Source organism: Centruroides sculpturatus, unplaced genomic scaffold (genome assembly GCF_000671375.1).
Source record: "Centruroides sculpturatus isolate CEXI.00-Female unplaced genomic scaffold, Cexi_2.0 scaffold447, whole genome shotgun sequence".
NCBI lineage: Eukaryota > Metazoa > Arthropoda > Arachnida > Scorpiones > Buthidae > Centruroides > Centruroides sculpturatus.
Window position 1 is genome coordinate 226658 of NW_019384728.1, and position 22159 is coordinate 248816.

Here is a 22159-nt window from a genome sequence, read left to right on the forward strand (position 1 = left end):
TTTTCTCCATCCCCATTCAATTGCTTTTGTATGATACTTCTAAATGTTGCTATTCCGGAAATTTTTTCCAGTTAGTAGGCTAACAGAATATCAATGTTTGTGAAGTGTTTAGATAAGAATTTTATTTTATTTTTATTATTTTAATCTTTGAAATAAGCATTGATGCTCAGAATTATTGAAATTAGATAAGTATTTTGATTACGTTTAGATAGATTTAAATAATTTTCCTTACATTTGTATATTTATAATTAGTAAAAATTATATATCAGTATTTTATTTATTATTTGATAAATTGTTTTTGTGTTTATAAATAGAAGAAAAATATATATAAATATATAATTTATTGTTCATATTTTCTTTTAATTATTTATAACTGAATATAATGATTTGACATGAGATTATCATAATGATAAAATGCTTTCCTTATTAAATATTTGAGCTTGAATAGGCTAAGGGTAAATTAGAATTTATTCAGTTATTCGGGAATACGTAATTTTTATATTATTAAATTTTCTTCATTTCTGCACCAGAATATAATTATATATTAATTACAAAATGGCAGTATAATTATATTAAGTTGAGCTATACTAATGGATACATTTTAATTTCTATCTATTTAATTTAAATAACTGTAAAAACTTTGTATACATGAGAGAAATCTTAAGCATTACGCCATAATAAGTAATGAATTCCAAAGGGAGAGTATTAGCATTCTTCTCGAATCGAGACGTGTTTAATACATTAAATTCTTTAAAATGTGATTTATTTAGCACTTTAAATGAATGCACAATAAGTGAAATTTATAATAGAAATTCTTGTCATTTTATTAAAATTAAATGTAATTAAATTTCATTAAGAATTTTCATTTTAATACAAAAATCAAAATTAAAGAATCTATCGGATGGTTATCATTTATATCAGGGATTTTAAACTTTTTTTACGTGTCGACCCTTTTCTAACACCTGATTTAATTCGTCGACACCTTTCTATACTGATACAAACTAAAAATAAATTAGAAATAGAACGAAATAATTAATATTTTTTGTTGAACATAAAATTAAAAATAAATTACTCTAATAAAATTTAAGGATATGACAATTGTTATTGTTTTCATTATACTTTAAAATAAATTTCTTCTTTTATCCCTCAAATTAGTTTTTCGACCCCTCAAATCAATGGATTGACCCCTCGAGGGTGTCTAGCCATGTAAATCATGGCAAGATATATTGATTTACATCAATATATTTCTGTTATATATCAATTAAAATATATTTTATAATCAAGAGAAGTGTAAACTTTTAAGAACCGTTATTTTCAATACCACAAGATTTTTCTCAAATTTAATTTACAAAAACTAAAACGATAAAAATATTATTTAAGCACTTCATGCAACAAAGTATTGAATAAATTTTGCGGATTGTCAAGTTTTTCTGCTTGTCCATTTCTTTCCAATATTAGATACAACTCTCCAATTCCTTTTATATACGAATACAAGATAAAAAATGAATTACAGTACAAATAAAATTAAATAAGAATTAATAATAATTTTTAAAATGTAAACAAAAATTCAAAAGCAAATCTGTGTATTTAAATAAACTTGAAAAATATATTTTAAAATATAACTTTGATTGCTTGCCCTCAAAAGACCCCTAGTAGTTTATCGACCCCTCAGATAAATCGATTGACCCCCTNATATTAAGTTGAGCTATACTAATGGATACATTTTAATTTCTATCTATTTAATTTAAATAACTGTAAAAACTTTGTATACATGAGAGAAATCTTAAGCATTACGCCATAATAAGTAATGAATTCCAAAGGGAGAGTATTAGCATTCTTCTCGAATCGAGACGTGTTTAATACATTAAATTCTTTAAAATGTGATTTATTTAGCACTTTAAATGAATGCACAATAAGTGAAATTTATAATAGAAATTCTTGTCATTTTATTAAAATTAAATGTAATTAAATTTCATTAAGAATTTTCATTTTAATACAAAAATCAAAATTAAAGAATCTATCGGATGGTTATCATTTATATCAGGGATTTTAAACTTTTTTTACGTGTCGACCCTTTTCTAACACCTGATTTAATTCGTCGACACCTTTCTATACTGATACAAACTAAAAATAAATTAGAAATAGAACGAAATAATTAATATTTTTTGTTGAACATAAAATTAAAAATAAATTACTCTAATAAAATTTAAGGATATGACAATTGTTATTGTTTTCATTATACTTTAAAATAAATTTCTTCTTTTATCCCTCAAATTAGTTTTTCGACCCCTCAAATCAATGGATTGACCCCTCGAGGGTGTCTAGCCATGTAAATCATGGCAAGATATATTGATTTACATCAATATATTTCTGTTATATATCAATTAAAATATATTTTATAATCAAGAGAAGTGTAAACTTTTAAGAACCGTTATTTTCAATACCACAAGATTTTTCTCAAATTTAATTTACAAAAACTAAAACGATAAAAATATTATTTAAGCACTTCATGCAACAAAGTATTGAATAAATTTTGCGGATTGTCAAGTTTTTCTGCTTGTCCATTTCTTTCCAATATTAGATACAACTCTCCAATTCCTTTTATATACGAATACAAGATAAAAAATGAATTACAGTACAAATAAAATTAAATAAGAATTAATAATAATTTTTAAAATGTAAACAAAAATTCAAAAGCAAATCTGTGTATTTAAATAAACTTGAAAAATATATTTTAAAATATAACTTTGATTGCTTGCCCTCAAAAGACCCCTAGTAGTTTATCGACCCCTCAGATAAATCGATTGACCCCCTCGAGGGTAGCTAGCGACCAGATTAGGAACCTCTGATTTAAATCGATATATTTATATAATATATAAATGAAAAGAGAATACATTCTATAATTGAAGCGAAGTATAAAATTTTAAGAACCATTATATCCAATAATAGAATAATAATAATAAACAATTTTTCTCCTATTTAATTTAAAGAAACGAAGTGATAAAAATAATATTTAACAGCTTCATGAAGCCAAGTATTGAATAGATTATAGGAAAACGATAAATATACGTTTTGTTTCGGATTTCTAGAATTTACTACTATAATTATTTGCCAGACGTGATTTAGTATTTTCTCATAATGCAATGCTAAACATTTCAACATGAATAATTTTATATATATTAAAATTTCACAATCTAATTTATTTCCCTTGGTTTCTACCTAAACTATATAATTTATATTGTATGATGTAATTTAAATTATATCATTTACAGTAATCACGATTATAAATTTTGTATATCAAATTATTTAAATATTAGTAATTTAAATTATTGTGTTACTGTAAACTATTGATAGAATCTCTCTTCAACAAAGAAAAAAAGGTTGAGGTTACATAGGCTCTGTACAATTTAAATGAATAACTGTAACGTCTTAGACTTTCAGTTATAATGTATTGAGCAATATCTAAGTCAATACAAACCTTTTTTGTATGATCTAGAGTTATTCTAGTGGAAAAACTATCCATGTTTATATTTTGAATGGTGTTTAGTCTGATATAGCGTTACATACGGCGATAAATAATCATTTCTAACATGTAATTATCTTCGAAATTCTTTAAATATTAAATTTCTAAAATAATTTTACTAAAACTAATTATGAAAATTAAATTTTTATAACGACTTTTTAAGCACGTTACTATTAATCTTACGTTATCTCTCTCCATTGAGAATAATTTTACTTTTTTTTTTTTAAAGAAATTAAAACTTAACTACTGCAAGTTTTAAGATTACAGATAAGATATTTTGTACTGTAATGCATTTTACTATTATACGCGATTACAATATATTAAATGTATTATCTAGTCAATGTGTTAATGTGACAAGCTAATTTTTATTCAATGTTACGATAAACTGAAGATGAAATAACCTATCTACCCTCTGATAATGTTGATTTTTAGACATTGCATTAAATATTTTCTGCCAGTTTTATTATCGTTTTGTACACAAAACTGTACATAAATATCGATCGTCCTTGGAGTAATAATTCTTTAATAACGCTTATACATACAAATCGATATTTTATAAGTATACAAATCTGTTCTTTATGACTTTCTGCAACTTATACGTATAAGTTATTCTTACTTTATCCTGGATTTAAAAGCAATATCCAAATTTTAAAATATTCAGTAAAAAAAAACGAAGAAAAAAAATCCCATCAGGTAAGATATTAAAAAGCTTTTATGACCATTAATTTTTCTACATTATAATTGATTACGTGATTTAAAAACCAATTATTTTAAATCTTAGAGATTTATTTTATTATTATTTTTTTTGTTACACGAATTGAAACGCAATTAGGAATTTCCAAAAAGACAAGTGATACATAAAGGAACATTAAAAAGATTGTAAAATTTCTTCAAACTGTAGGGCTAAGCAGTCTACGTTCGAATTTATCACGAGTTTTGACATACTTTTTCAATCTCTTCCAATCTATCAGAAGTTTTTTTTTTTTCTGTAAATGGACTTGATGTACAAAAATATTGTTTTATCCAAAAATCTGGTCTTAACTTTTATGTTTGTAGTTTTTCTTCAAATGGAAGATTACTCTAGCATTTTCTTCTTTTTTCCCCTTTCTTTTAAATATATATTTAATTTTTCTGGAGGGATTTATTCCTTTAATTGAAAAATTGGACATTTTTCACAATATAGATGTGTGTATGCATAGGAGATAACTATGTTACATCATAGGTAAATTAAAGAGTAATACTTATTAAATTTCAGTATAAATACACATTAATTAGAATGTCAGATATGTCATTAATTTTGAATAATAAACGGATTTAAAATTGATCCCTAACGAATTACAATACAGTATTTAACTTTCACACAGAATAAACTTTACTGTATAAAATTTCCTATTGGTTTGTTTTTAAAAATTTAAATTAAAAAAATAAAAAGAATTATCTGATAGGCTAATTGAAAAAATTCAAATTTACATTTTTTTAAAGAATGTGCTGTTTTCAAATGTATTTGTTTAACTATTTTTGTTTTTCTTTTGTTCTTTTAGTTTTTCTTTCAGTTGAATTGTATTATCGTTAAATCAAAATTTACATTTGACTTAATACTATTATTGATATTCTTGGTTCAGTTTTAAATTTAAATTTGGGATTTGGATTAAAATAATGCGTTCTTAATATATAAAAGACCGAAAATAACCAATAAACACAGCAATGTTACTAACGCTCTGATTAGTTCATTTTAAAATATTTTTAAATTTAAATTAGACACCTTATAACGCTGAAAAATATTTATTAATACACAAACGTTTTCAGCCTAATGGAATAGGCCATCATCAGGTGACAAGTTATCGAACACCTTTGAAAATTGCGTTAAAACGGAACTTTCGAACATTACAAATTCAAAATTAAAAAGTAAAATAAATTAACCAATCACTATACAAAATAACTATAATAAATAGATTGAAGCCATATTAATATAAATAATAAAATAAGGCGATATAAAACTAAAAACAAAAATAAACCTAAAAGATTAAATGCACAAAAATGATTAAATTCATAAAAATATATATATCAAAAAGCATCACATTATAAAGGCAGATATGAACTAAGAATTTGTGTGTTTTAACTTTTCTTTTACAAAGAACTTCCATGCCGAGGCTAAACCATCAGCATCCCATGCATTGATACAACCGTCCCTTAATTTACTCTTATAAATTTCAATTTTTTCATGTTGCAAAGTGCAACATGAAAAAATTAACCATCCCTTTATCGTTTCTAAGTATTCTGTAAAATTCGGAGCTCTTTTTAAGACCATCCTTGTATCTTTTATATTTGCAATTTCTTTCATAATGCTTCCTAAGCGCTTGTTGTACGTAAATTTTGTGTATGTAGGTGGACCTCGAACAGATACTATATCTGTACCAAATTCTAATTTATTGATAATCCCCTTTATAATATTCCTCTTGTAGCCCAATGCTTCTGCTACCTGCATGATTCTTTCTATTTCTGCGTCCCTGTCTATTATACTTTCGCAGTATAAAATACCCTCCTAACTAATGCTCGAAATGCTGCTAATTTATATTTATAAGGATCATTGGAGCTTGCAGGTATATATAGTGGACTATGCGTTGGTTTAATAAATACCCCGGTAGATATACGTTCCTCTCTAAATATACTGTACCGACATCCAGGCTACAAGAGCATTGGGCTACAAGAAGAATGTTATAAAGGGGATTATCAATAAATTAGAAGTTGGTACACGTATAGTATCTGTTCGAGGTCCACCTACATACACGAAATTTACGTACAACAAGAGCTTAGGAAGCATTATGAAAGAAATCGTAAATATAAAAAGATACAAGGATGGTCTTAAAAAGAGCTCCGACTTTTACAGAATACTTAGAAACGATAAAGGGGTGGTTAAAAAAGAAGATATGTCGGGTGTATATAAGATCCCATACGATAATCAGATATTAAGAATAAATAAGGAATATGTTGGTGTTACTACTAGAAACCTAGGTGTAAGGATAAAATAGCACAGATATAGATACTAGAAAAGGTTGTAATGCCACAGTATTGGCTCAAATGGCACAAACGGAAGGTTCAATAGTACGATTGGATGAAGCGGAAATCCTGAAACAGATACACTCTCCGACTTTGGCAAGAACAGCTGAAAAGTTAGAAATTTATAGAAGCAAATTTAAAGGAAATTGCATCAACGCAAGAGATGCAGAGGGACTTCCTTCCGCCTGGAGGTTTGCAATTAAAAACTTAAAATAAGAGCAGGAACTTTAATAATATTTGTAGTAAAAACTCTGTATAGTTAAGTAAGCAATATTAATATTTAGTATTAACAGTTTGTCTATTAAGTTAGAAGTAGTAATATTTAGTATTCACAATTTGTTTGTTATTTTTGACTATTTTTATTTTATTTTTAGTATTAGCAGCATTTGTATTAATTTTATTATTTAAAAACATTTTTTAATAGCGTATATGTTAACGGTTATTAATATTTATATTTTGTATTTTGAATTTGTTGTTCTATTTTTTGAAATGTTCCATATAACCTGAGGATGATCCATTGATTGGATTGAAAACGTTTGTTTTCTTAATAAATCTCTCAGCGAGTGATCAGGTGTTGATTAAGTTATTATTTTCTGCTGAGTAAGCTTCGGTTGTTTATAAAATTTAAATTAAAATTGTCTTGTTAATATACGGAAAAATGACCAATAAATTCCATACAATACTGTTACTAACGCTCTTATTGGTTCAAATTTAAATCACAATTCGCTGTAGTGAATTCGAGGAAAAGGACAAACCGAAAAAAACGGAAAACGAACCGAAAATGATAACAGCAACGATGAAGAGAAACGGAAAAAACGAAAAGAAAACGATTGTGAATTACTGTAATGGGTTGCGCAGTTGATATTTCAATTATTTAAATTTTCATTTTCTTTTCTTTCTAACATTATTAATATGCGCAGTCGACATAAGTGCATTAATTACAAATCCATTAATAAATATTTGTCCGAACCCAAGCTTTTCAAACTGCTAAAATAATTTTAAATAATTTACATTCATCACAAATTCAGTACAATTTTTTTTTCTAGTCATCCACATAAGCTTGCCACCAGAGGCGCCTCTTTGTTATTACTATTTCGGAAATAATTTTCGAATTATCGTAAATTATATTATATTCGTGTTAATTATTTTAATTAGCTCGTTTCGTTGGTGTTTTTAACGATTACCGGCAACTTTTTATTACTTTTTTAATAAAAAATTAAAAAGTTATTTTTTTTAAATGTATTATTAACGTTTCCTCGTCGTCCGATCTGCATTTTGGATATTATTCTGATAAGCATCAACGTTATTGTTCGAAAATGTGTTATAAATACTATTTATACAACGTAAAAGGCTTGAAGATGACAAGCAACGATGATAACCTTTTTTTAACAATCAAAGAACACAAAAAGCCAAAAAATATTGACAATGTAAGGGATGACGGCAAGGAGACAGAAAATTTATTTTTTTTTTTTTTAGTAAAATAATTGATACGTTTAAAACGGGACAAGGGTAATAATTGTAACTATTTGTCTTTAAATGGTGGTTAATTAAAATAATATGATATACATTATTTTAATTAACCACCATTTAAAGACGAATACAGTAGTTACAATTATTGCCCTTGTCTCGTTTTAAACATCAGTTATTATAATAAAAAATAAATAAATCAATTTTCTGTCTCTTTGTCGTCATCCGTTACATCGTCAATGTTTCTTTGGGTTGATTAAAATTGTCTTGTTAATATACAAAAACACAAAAATAACCAATAGATCTAATATTTTTTTGTTTGCTGAAATGTTTTTTTGTTTTGATGTCACGTTCCATCGATATCATCGCAAAATTGAACTTTTATTTCTAATCAAAACTTATATTTTTCAAATAGTGTTTTTTTAAATAAAAATAAGTTCTGATTAAAAAATAAAACCTCAATTTTATCTGATGTTAATGGAACTTGACACTAAACAAAAATAATTCAGGCAAATAAAATTTAAATAACCAACAAGCTTCTTTTAAAATGCGTAATTAAGCAATTAATAGCTATTTTAATTTAGGTATGAATTAAAATCTGAGTCTAATTGTTAATTTAAAACATTTAATTTAATTTTACAAAAATCAATGAAAAAATCGGTCGTTTTAATTCAGAATTTTGTTTTACAACTTCGGTTTTAGATTTTATTCAATTCAAAATTTATTTTTATTCTAATCATGAGTGATTTTTTTTAAAAACATATCAAAATATATTCCGATGTCCCCATCGGTTGATTTAAAAAATTTTAATTTAAATACGAATCAAAATCGTGTATAATTGGTTAACGAAAAAAATAAATGTATTACTGTAAAGTACTCTTATTGGTTATTAATAATTTAAATATTTGAACTAGCCAATCATCGTTTTTTTTCTTTTTAAAAATTTTTACTGTTTTTACTTTAACATTACATTTTTTGATATATGCTTAAGCCTTAAAATTAAGTTCTTTTATTCAAAATGTGTACTTTTTTGAAAAATATTTTTAAAATACAATTTTTACTTGAAGAAAAAAAAGAATCTAAAAGACGATGTCAACGAAGTGTTCCGTAAATGAGAATCATCGACCGGTTTCGTCAGAAAAGATGGCTTGTAATTGGTAGATATTACTTATCCAGCACGAACTGTCAGAATCCGTTGTTATTTTGGATTATTTTCCTGACTTAAACTGAATATCGATTATTTTTCTTGTTAATAAAATCTCTACTTCTGCGCTATGTATAATAATACCACGGTAGATTGACGTCATTCGTAGCGGGATGGTTATTCTTACATCATTTAAAAATAGATTTGGGAAAATTTATTATAAATTAAGGAAAATGTTAATTAGAAACATTTTATAAACGGTAGTTATAATTATTTTCTGTGACATTTTAAAAAAATTTTTCAATTCTTTGTTTTTAATTTTCTTGTAAAGCAGACAAAAAAATTATTATTAATGAAACGGAATTAAAATTTAAAGATATAATATTACTATATTTATGCCCTTCTTTTGTCTTTGAAATGTTTACGTTTTACTTTCTTTTGGTTTTTTTTTTCTGATTCTCTTATGTTTTTTTCTGTTTTGATTGTTTGCGTTGATTTGCTGTTTACAGTACTGATACTGGAAATTTTCATTAAACTTTTTCTTCCTTGACAAAGTGTTTAAAATCGTTTCATGTTTGTTCCCGTTTCCCGTGTTTACATCGCGACTATCTTAAAATTGTCGCGGCTTAAGATCCATTAAGAAAAAAAGGGGTAATATAATGGTGTCATACTCTAGTCTTCTGCACCTAATTGGTGATTGTTAAAATATGTACCCATAAATTTATTCTACATTTTTGTATAAAAATGTAGAATAAATTTGTCAATATTAACACATTTTTAAGTAATATCATCCCAGGTCATAGATTTGCTCTTTGGCATTTCGACACAAAGACCAATAGCAGTGAGGATCTGCAGCAAACATCTCTCAGATAACTCAATCGATTTGGATAAAATTATCTTATCAAGAAAACGGTCGGATTCATTTCGGATTACTTAAAGACTCCGTAAAATGTACTATGCGAGAAGTCGAATTATTTCTATTTTTTTCAATATACGAAAGTGCTCGAATTATCCCTATTATTGTGCGTGAGAATCTACATATATCCTCTTACAGTCGTATTCAAGATGACAATATTGTACATATAAAACTCTGTTGGTGATAGTTTGAATATTGTGTAGCTTAACAAAGATTTTTTGAATTCATTAAAATGATTAAAAATTCTCATTATCGCCATTTGTATCCATACAATGATACAATTTATAACTGTTTGAAAATTTGTTTTCATATTCTAATTTATTCATCTTGTTTTATAAATAATTCATCTCTATATTAAGAATTTACGAAGTGAAATCTAATAGTAATTTATTGAGAGTTTAAATTCGTGTCAAAGGATAAGAAGTTGAAAACTTTCGAATGATTTGAAAGGAAAAGGAAACAGTCGGAGATCTACTAAGTGGCTTCGCATTTTTTTTATTTTTATGCTTGATCTCTAATTGTGTAGAAATGACTTCTTTGTTGTTAATGGAGCTTAGTTTTCTGAAACGTTTAGCAGTGTTCTAGACCAGTGTTTTTCAACCTTCTTGAATACGCGACCCCTTTGCAAGTTAAAAAATTCTGGCGACCCCCCTAGGGCCATATTAAAACTATATCAGTGATTTTAAAAACTATGTATTTAATTTTCTTTCTGTTGAGACAAATTATTGTTGATTAAAATGAAAATTTCAGAAGAATCGACAATAGTTTAACACACAAAGTATGAAACTTCCTTTAATTATAACATTGGGCATAGGGAACTGTTGACCTTTTTTTTTTTTTTTAGGATCTGAATTTTCAGCTTCTACTTTTTATTTCCTTTTGCAAGTCAGCTCAACACTTTTTCCGCTATCATTTTCTGGGGTGGGCCATAATTCTCGCTGAAATTGTAGTTTTTTTAATGTAGTGTAGGACCTACAAACACTTGTCTTTTTCTTCTACCCGCGACCCCCTGGGGGTCGCGACCCACAGGTTGAAAAACACTGTTCTAGACTATATGAGACAAGATACTTTGAACCGATTTATTGACGATTTTGTATTTTTATTTTATTTTTTAAATAACTTTTTAAAATGTATTTCTATTGATATCAAAAATATGGTAGAATAATCGATAAGAAGTCAAATTTTCGTTTATGATATATAATGTTAGTTGTTAACGTTAGAGATAATATTCTGATCTGTCGTATTGATTATAACAGTGAGAATTTAAAACTTTCGGTCTAATGCAATTTAAGGGAATCTCCATAAGTTTATTTGAGATGAGTCAGCACAGTAAAATTCTTAATGTTTAAAGTTCTATACGTTGTAATTTATTATCTTTGTATTAATCTATAATTAATATAGAACAGAAATTTAGTTCTTAATTTAAATGTTAAAATCCAATTTTTTTCTTTTTTTAGAGTTCGAATTCTACTGTGGATGCAGCATTGTTGTCCGAAGCCCATGGTTTAGTGACAGACATGTTAGCCGATTCATCTCTCCCGCCCCACGTCACTAGTGGATTAAGGGCCCTTGCCTCCCTATTAAATACTCCAAACCATCTTTCCACTCATCACAGACCTAGACTAGTCGGAACAAGTGTTTCTTTATCTGATTTTAGCTCTGGTTGTGATGCAGAAGAGATACCTTTTACGGGTGAAAGGCCTACAGGTTTACCAAAGGTAAAATTTAAATTTAAATATTATTTTCATTATGTCGAAGTCTTTATTTAATAGAGAAATATATGGCTACTTTTTATAGAGATTTCGAAGAAACTTACCTCCAAGCCTACTTCGTCGAATGTCTACGAGTATGTGGACAACAACTACTTCAGCTACGGGTCTTCCTACTCTCGAACCAGAACCTTGCAGGAAACGAAGCACGAGTTTCCGGAATTCTTCTGATATAAGTCCTACTAACAATCAATCATCAGGACATATAATATCACCAAAGTAAGAATTGCTTTATTGAAAATTCTATAGACCATTCCATATAAATCTATTCGATGTTTACTCTCGGGTATTTTGCATCAAAAACTAACATAAAAAAATTTTTTGTGAGGCTATAGAATAGGAGTCAATATATTTTTGATGTAAGACTACTTTATAGGATTGTTTCAAACGTAACATTAAAACAAATATTCACAGAATTTCAAAAATATTGTTGCTGGATTTTTCAATTTTATAGTTTTGTAGATTTCCATCGCTTCATCGCTGGATACAAAATGTACAGTACTATTTATTGATGTGAGCCCCACAGCATAAAAAATTTCAGATAAAAAATAAAATTCATGCAGATGATCCAGCGTTTACTGATGACTTCAAATGGCCTATTAAATTAATATCGTATATAATGATTGCGTTCTGTACTTCATGTTTCTGTTAACTCTCTCGGTAATATAAATTGTCTGACAAGAATATAATTAGGTATATATCTAATTTTTTACTTATAACCCACTTTAACCCACTCTCTCTGCGCTCATTAACCATAATTCTCTGCATAAAGAATTAATGATTTTGCTTATTCAATACAAAACTATTTCTCGTTTAATCTACTTTCTCTAATTTCAGATTACACGAATTATAATTGAGCTATGTCAAATATTGGGGCCTTATCTCTATCAGAAATAAAAGATAAAAGGTCGTAGACCTTTGAGTCGAAACGTGGTAACCATATCTCGTTTGGACCTTTTTATATATAAAATTTCTACACGTGAACATTACGGTATAGTAATAATTATAGACTTTAGAATATTCTGTCAAGATAGTTGCAGTTTAATAACGATGAATCATAAATATAAAAATAAACTTTTGGAAAAGTTAATTTTCAACTCGTCTCGAAGCCGCAGTACGTGACTAAATTTAATATTAGGTTAAATACGCAAGTTACAGGCCTATAATTAAAATTTGCTTTAGGAAAATTGTACACGTTTAAGAGAGAATTTTTTCACGAAAATATTAGTAACTTATCGTTCCCGTTAACAAATTAAATAAATAAATAAATATATATATATATTAACGTGGTGTGGTTAAGTAAGTTACTACTGCATATCTACTTTTGACCTTTAACGAGTCAGCATGGCGCATAAACAAAAACATTTTTCAAAATTTAAATCTAAAAGGAACTGTTTCTTGACGTATACCCCGTAGGATTAATGAATCAATAACATTTCATTTCTAATAATACGACTTACTCAGCATTATTGAAATTTTGGAAATTGACTCTTAGATTTATAATTTTTTTTTCTTTTTTTCGTTTACCTTTACCCTTACGTTTTGTTCTTCGCATTTATTACAATTGAAGTCTGTTTTCTTAAAAAATTTTCTTCAACAAAATAGGAAAATAAGTGAATAAATTTCTGTCCGTAGAAATAAATTTTGTTTCTATTCAAGCGCAGTTTGAAAAGCCATGTTTGTATAGAATAATATATTAGTCGTAAACCAAAACACGAGATTCTATACATAAAAAATCATATTTAAAAATTATACTCTTGTACAAAGCCTGCTTATATATATTAAACATTAAACAAAGCTATAAAAATCACAAAATACTTATAACTGTCATAAAGTTTAGTAAGTTAGACATAATTATTTTTAATCAAAATTAAGATTTTGTATTTATTTATATTGAATCTAAACTGAAAATACAAGTGATTTTAGAATTTTTCCACTCGAATTTTCTTCCAACTTTTTTTTATCCTAGAAAAACTTTCTCTCAATTGAAGTAGAAAATCTTTCTTAAGGAATTTCCTTTTTAGTTGACATTTCAAGACACGTTGAGGGGAGTAAACTGGAAATGTAGTAGACCTTTCTGCAAACTTTCTTCTATTGCTTTATCCATTAAAGTTAATACTGTTCTATTACAAAAAATTATATTGTTATCTCTGTTATAGCTACGTTAACATTGATTTACGGTACTATTTTATATAATATTTATGTAAATTTTTATGTGAAGTTTGAAAAATTTCCACTTCTATTTGGTTACAGCCTACACTTTAAAAATTTTTGTTAAGAAGTAAGAAAAGATTATATATATATATGTGTGTGTGTGTATGTGACATTTATTTTTATCGATTTTCTTTTGTTTGGTTAGAATCATTAAATCGATTGTTCATCGAATTTTTCTCTCTTTTTTTTTATGAAGAATTTTTTCTGTTCTGTTTTTAGCCTATATCTATATAAATCTCGGCACATTTTAAATACAAACATGAAAATTTAATTAAATTTTTTGAAATATTAGTGTTGATTCATGAATAAAAATTACTCTCTATATAAACTGTTTTGGTTAAGTTTAAATATTCTTTTAAAATAGAAAAAAAAATAAAAATGATAACACTTCGAAATACTTAAGCTGTCAGTAAGTAAAAATACTTGGATGGAGAAATATGATTTCACTCTACTGGCAATAAATCGTTGTTCATTAGGCCTTGCAATTGAGCAAAAATCAAGTGTCGTTATCGGGTTTCTTCGCAAATTATCGTTGTTTATTTCTTCAAAACTAAACACTAAAAATGCCAAAAATTATTTAAATATATCGTGGTTAACCAGTAGTTTCATAATCCATTACAATACGATAAAATTTATAAATAAACATTAGTTTCATTAAATCGTAAATGACAGCTTAAAAATTATGAAGATATTCTTTTACTGTTTTAATTTATTTATTTTATTTTTATATTTGCGTAATATGAAGATTATTCGAATACAAATAATAAAGTTGTACTCGATTTCCTCTTATTCAGTGGCGCGTTATAGCTTCATGAGGCCCAGACAAATTTGAATTAGGGGGCCCCATGTATTATATTGTCGCTTTAGATATTTTTGGAGGAATTCCCCTGTATCTTTGTTTTTTTTTTTAACGTGACCTATGGAGGATTAAGTTTTGCGTTGCGCCTGCGTCATATCAGCGATCTAGAGTCCCCGATATGACGCCATATTTAAATTTCAGTATTCTTACTATAGTAATGAGTTTATAAAAGATCGGTTTGTGGCCCCAGTTTATGGCGTCCCAGGCAATTGTCCATTTTGCCCACAGGATAACGCTCCACTGCTCTTGTTCTCGTTTTAATTCGTCGGAGTGATCATAAGGTTGCTTGAGAGAACGTATCATACAGCAACACACGACGACGAAGATAGATATACAGACTTATTCTGATGAGGTATAAATAATAAAATTACAAATACTATTATTGATATAAAGTACTGTACTTATTTATCTTTATAGGAAATCTACTCCTGCAGAAATTACTTCTAAGGGTAGATCATTCTCCACAACATCTCTTCCTGGAGCTTGGGGTTCCCGTCGAAGTTCTCGCGAGAGGAAGACCGTTTGTAGTCTTCATCCTCTGACTCCGAGTGAATTAGCCGGACTTCAGGATGCCGCTCAACAGAGCAGCGCTGGAGAAACGGAAGACGAAGCAAGTCATCCTCTACCACCTCTTCCTTCTATTAAAAGAGTTAACATTACTTCCGATTACGAGAGCAGTAACGATTCACCCAGCGGAAGCGAGAGTAACGTTGGTGACGATGCGGATGTCTCTAGTAAACATCCGAGGACTCTAGGAATACAAACCACCAACGAATTGTTTAGATGTGCGGTGTGTGGTACCTTAGCACGTTCACCTCAGTTTCTAGAAAGAGATGATGTGACACCAACACCGTCTGCTGAAGTTCCCGAGGTAAGCTGATTCTAATGAGATTTAATCGTGACTAATAAATGGCTCTTTTGACTTATAATCCCTTGAAATTGGGAGAGATTTTAATTTGCTCAAAGTATCTGAAGTGTAATTTACGTTTTCTAATATGTATTTTACCATTGTTTACAATGAGATATAAGTATTTTTTTTTTTTCTGTTCGACTATTGTTTAATTTTTAAATTATAAAAAGATTTCCGTTAGAATACACAAATATTGTTAAAATTTAACGCAAGATTTAACAATTCGGTTCTTTTCCTCTCGTTTCAACAAGGTACAGTACGCGTCAAAGATTGATTAATTATAAAAATTATCTCATTACAACGCGTAAATAAACAATATCCAATGACAATTTTTTTTAATTGCAGCGGTGTATTTTATTTTATTAAGCATAAAGTAATCTAAGGTAAACATAAATTCACGTAAAGGTGTATAAATTATTTATGTTAGTAGAGTTCTTAATAGTTTGTTGAAAGAAATTTTAGTTTTCAAAGTATAAGGGGAGAAAGAGAGACATTATCGATTCTTAGAGAGTTTTAAAGTATGTTTTCTGTATTGGTGTTTATCACTAGCAACTGTAATAGCAAATTACGTAATGTTCTAGTTGGCGATGCGAACTTTTAGCTGATAATTAACGAAAAAGCGATTTTTTTTTCTTTTTACTATTTAAAATGTCCTTAATGGCGAAAAATTTAATTATTAAATATAAATATCCCTATAAATAAATCAGGAACTTATGTTTAGGCCACATTATTTTTTTCCTTTTAAATTAATTGAAATTTTTTTCTAGTGGTGTAAAGATCATCTTAATTATTTTATTATACTTTTAATGTGCTTTTAAATTGCCATTTTATTTAATGCGCCATTTTATTAGAATTCAGTTAGCATATATCTAAAAGTAGGATTTCTTAAAACATTTTTTTATAAAATAGTTTATTAATTTTTATATAATACAGTATTTTAATCACAATGAGCAATTATTTATTGTGACATCATCACAATGCGGGGTTGCAATTTGAAAATTGCAGCCCAGTAAATACAATAAATGAATTTTTACACACTGTGCTTAATACTACGGAGGAACTGAATGGGTAAATACGTTGTACATGTATTATTTTTTTTACATAATTAATTTTATAATTCCGAAATGAAGTATCAACCACAAAATCCCCGTATTTCACGGCTTTATCTGAATTTTTTTTTGTTTAAAATCTATTCAATCGTATATGAAACGTCATTTAGTTTAATTTATTAATCTGATATTAAGTCCATATTAAATTGCAATTCAAAATTGATAGATCTGATAAAGTCCGTTTAAAATTATTCGCAAATCAAATGCTACCAACCGTCAAGAATTTGTAAATGGTTTAGAACTAGTGTATTAGTACTGTATTCTCTGTACGTGGAATTAACTTATTGGCATTATCTTTTAACATAAATTGCTGTTGAATTTGCATGGCATGTCTTTAATTAAAATATATTCTGAATATATTTTGACAGAACATTATTTATTGAATTTATTGACAGAAAAATTGTTAGACTGAAATTGCAAAAGATACAGTAATTTAATCGTATGAGATGATATTTGTTATTTTGCCTGATGTTTTTTCGTTTTATAACTTTATAAATGTAAGCAAATTAAGTGCCTGCTTGAGTCTTCGAATTAAGACTCTCTAAACAGAAATAATTTTATACTGATTTTCATTTAAGAATATTAAATGAAACATTCAAGGGGTTCGAAATTGATTTGCGCTTCCAGGCGCAGTTGTGTTACTTCGCCACCATAATTGAAGGAATTATCTTATTATTGTGTGTTTCGTTTTGGTTTATTGTTATAATTTCTCGGAATTTTCCTGTTATTTTTAAAGCTGTCATATTTTGGTGGCTCCTTGCTGTTTTCCAATTTAAAATTTTCTTGCAATGTTGTCACATAACAGTACAACACTACTGTTCTGTTTTCTTGCAAACTTTTATAATTCAGTTAATTATACTTTATTCGTTTAGTTTAACACGTTGCTTCATCTCTAGTTATTGTAGAATATATCTATGCTGCGTAAACATTCCAGTTTAATCAAATTAAGTTACCTTCTCTACATTTACTCTGTCGAAGTTGTCAGTATCCACATGGAGTTGCTTAAATTAAATAATTATCATTTATTTTGTTTTCGAATAACTTTTATCAGCTTATATTCGAGTATTTATTCCTTAAATTCATGAGAAATCACATATTGTAAGATAGCTATAGACTTTCTATAATTCAGTATTCTATTTTATACACAGCGGCGCGTTATCCTATGGGCAAAAAGGACAATTGTCTGGAGTCCCCATAATTAGAGGGCCCAAACCAATCTTTTTATAAGAAAATATTTCCCCCAAAAAATATCCCTGAGAAAATTGTATGAAGTCAACTCTGTATATGGAGGCCTCCACGAACCTATAAAGCGCCACTGTTTATTCATGNTAGATTGCCATACCTAATGACATATGGATAAGAACTATTGCTTGGAACAAAGAACATGGTTATATTGCTTGTGGTGGAGACAATGGCCTGTTAAAAGTATTAAAATTAGATTTAGGTATAATTTTTAATAGATATTTTCATGCTTATAATGAAATTATCTGTAACGAGCAATTACTTATTGTAATATCTTATTTTAATTTTTAAAAACTCACGTGACTTCCGGTCCAGACGGAATTTCGTAAATAGATTTCCATCTGTCTATCTCCCTTCTCGAGATTAAGTAAGGACGGAGGAAAGGCAGTGGGAATCTGTAGATCTGCAATTTGAAAATTGCAGCCCAACAAGTAAAGAAATTGAATTGAATAACCGCAACTCAACTTAATTTGATATCAGATTAGTAATTAAAATGAAATTCATAGATTTCGAAGATTTTTCTTAGTACATTTATTAATGTAGTATTACTAAATACTGCTATTTGATCGGGTGGAAGTTATTTACAGAATTGTTTAATTAGGCTAAATGCAAAAGATCATAAGTAATTCGCATCATAGAATTTGCGATTTTAGAAGAAAATTGAAAATTAGAATCTGTTTCATCATTGATATGAGCTGCTTTCACTGGTCAAAACTACACAATCGACCGATGAGAGGAAGGGGTGAAGAGATTGTGAAGTTCTCATCTCTCTTTCTCTCTCTCTCTCTGATTTTATGCTGCCATTCTGTATTTGTTTGCAGTTTTAACGATATATTTTTACGAATTATAGTAAAATAACCATATTTGTATGCGAATTTTTTGTCTTCATTTAACTTACATCGAAGACTAGAAATTAATTCATTCTTTATTGCATAAACCTTATTTACAAGGAGATTAAACTATAATTTAATTTAGTAATATTTAATAAATTAATATAATAATTTAGTACAAGATAATACAAAATAAAATGCACAAACTAGAAATTACAAATTTGAATATATTTTAAGTAATTCGAATTATCAGCATTACAATTAATGTGCTAAATATATATATTTTAATTCTCTACTGGCATTTTATCTTAGAATTTTGATTATTTTGACATTTTTGTTTTACTGCGATAAGAGTTAAGATAATGAAAAATTTTTAATTTCGTTTAAGAAATAACAGTTATTTTTATTTTTAATATAATTTAAGTATAGGAACTTCTAATAAGTTTTAACAAATGTCAATAGTAAATGTTATCTAACTGGAAACTGTGGAAAATCTATTTATATTTTAAAAAATCTGTCGATTATATAAGTATGAATAGATTTTTTTTCCACTGTTTCGAAACAGATTTTAAGTGGAATTTCTTGTTTATACAGTACAAGTTTGAAAGATTGCTTGCATGTAATAATTGCAGTTTAATACTGTATTCAGAATTGACAATAAAACGATAAGAAATGGCATTATTTGTCTTTAATGGCCTTGCAGTTATTCGCAATATTCAAATGTACAATCGTTTTTTTTTCCTTTATATTATTATACAAAATATATTTGTAGTTAAATATGGCACACAAAAAATGCGTACGTGTAAGTTAGGAGTTTCTCATACGTAAATTAATTTATTATTTCGTCTAAAATAATTTAGAAAAAACAGCAGAATACAAAATTCACGTATTTCGTATATTTTACCAAGAAAAAGATTGAATCAAGACCGTAATGAATGAAACTAATTGATTCGAATACACGTATAACGTAATGGGTTGTAATTGAATGAAACTTAGTGACGTTTTTATGGATAAATATACGTCTTTATTTGCTAACTTCAATGATGTAATAATTAAAATTTATTGCTGTAATTGGTTAAGCTACATGACGTAGATGACAATAATTAAGGTAAATGTCTTTTACTGTCATAAGATAGTGAATACAATTTGGTGAAGTAAACCAAAAGTGTCATGTTGACATAAGCAAAAGAAAATATCTGTATTTTATTTTATTTTGTTTCTGTTTTTAAATTAGGCAGAAAATTACTAAATATATCAGTCTAGTTATCAGATCTTAAACAAAAAAATGCCAGCAACGAGTTGCTTAACTTTCCCGGCAACATTTAAAATTTTGATGGCACCATCCGCTATGATATTTTATTTTAAAAACTTTTTATATTTTTAATTGTTATAAAATGACAAAAAGGGTTTTTATGGTAGGGATAGGTTTTATAAAAAAAAAAAAATTGTAAATGCTAATAACAGATAAAACCGTTACTAAATCCGACTGTACTCGAGATATGACACACGACCTCCCTCCCCTTTATTTTACCATCCTGTCGGTCTTTAACTACGAAAATTTAATACCATCAATTCCACTAATACACAAACTTCCCTGTAAAATTTCAGAGATTTTCGATGAAAAGCACAGGAGTTTTAAAGCTTCAAACAGGGTGAACAAAATCGTGCCATACACACACTAACTTTCATACATATAGAATTACCCTCCCCCGACTTCTTTTGCATTTCTCGACGTTTCAAGGTGTCCTAAGTCCAAAAATGTAAAAATGTTAGGGGATCATTTTTTGACAGAACGCCATACTTTCCTTCTGTTATACTGTACTAGTTCAGTTTTCTATATAAATTTTATCTCTACTGAACAATTTGATAATAGCTAAGAATTTACAATATACAAAATTTTTAAAAAATGCAGAAAATTTATAATTTTATGAAGAGATAAAATTATAGGGCTTTGATTTTCCTTACGTAGAAAGTTATGTAGCTGCAATATTGATATTCAGAGAAGATTTTTATGAATCTTTTCGTAATTTAGTTTCTGTCAGATTCAAGTGAAAGTTTTTCTAAACTAATATAAATTAATAACAGTAGTGAATAAAGTAAATTGTATGGCAACAAACAAGAAAAATGGATGGAATTTTAATAATGCATCAGAATAAGAGGGAGGATTTGAGAGATAATTATTTAGAGTTAGAGAAAATAAATTTATGGAGTGTATAAAGACAACAATATTCTATAAATTTCTAACAAAGTTGAATTTATTTAGTTAAAATAAATAAAAAGTAACACTTTCATTTAGTGTAATAAAATAGTAATCCATATTATCTTTGGTTACTTTTTTATTTTAAAAATACTCTTAATAATTCATTTCCTGATTATATTTGCAAATAAACATAAAATATTTAGGTGAAAGTAAAGAGAAATTAAATATTAGCTTCAAGGAATATTTACAGAAATTCCCTTAAAGTATTTATGATTTGTTTGTTCAAATTAATCAAAGATTTATTTTGATAAACAAACTATAATATCAAATCTCAAGCATAAATTTTTATTTAATATTATTTCAATATGTAATGATTGTATCTCAGACATTCCCTGAATACTTACTTTTTTGAGGCCTCCAATATATTAAAAATGGAAATAAACTAACAACTTGTATTATATTTTATAAATAATAGAATTTGACAAGAAATTTTGTTAATACAGTAGAGCGTCGATTTTCCGAATCAATTGGGGACTGGGGTTGTCCGGATAACTGATATTTCGGATAACTGACTTACGTACGAAAAAATAGTTTAACGTATCCGATGTCGAAATTTTTATCCGTTGCGTGTCGCTTCGCGTTGAATTTTCGTCGATGTTAACCCTAACAAAGACTATTGTATCGTTAAAAATTATTTTTTTATTTTGTACCAACAAAATAAATATATTGAAAAATATAAAAATAATAAAAAATTATACTTCAGATGTTAATTTAGTATCAAAAACGTAAAATATTTGAGTAGCCCAAGACATAGCCAAAGATTGAAGCGCCACAGAACTGGCGAAAATTTAAATTTGCCGACTGGAATTCTTTCGGATGATTGACGTTTCGGATGATTGACTTTCGGAAAATCGACGCT

At 27.5% G+C, this 22159-nt stretch overlaps 1 protein-coding gene across 2 annotated transcripts in view; it reads left to right on the top strand.

The window, feature by feature from the left end:
* The window catches only part of LOC111628147 (cGMP-inhibited 3',5'-cyclic phosphodiesterase A-like), a 54389-nt gene that overhangs the window by 14367 nt on the left and 17863 nt on the right, over nt 1–22159 (top strand). For both annotated transcript variants that reach the window (XM_023371885.1, XM_023371886.1), the window contains exons 2-4: nt 11565–11825; nt 11905–12095; nt 15367–15820. In XM_023371885.1, coding sequence (XP_023227653.1) covers nt 11565–11825; nt 11905–12095; nt 15367–15820 — 906 coding nt within the window. The remainder of the gene's footprint in view (nt 1–11564; nt 11826–11904; nt 12096–15366; nt 15821–22159) is intronic.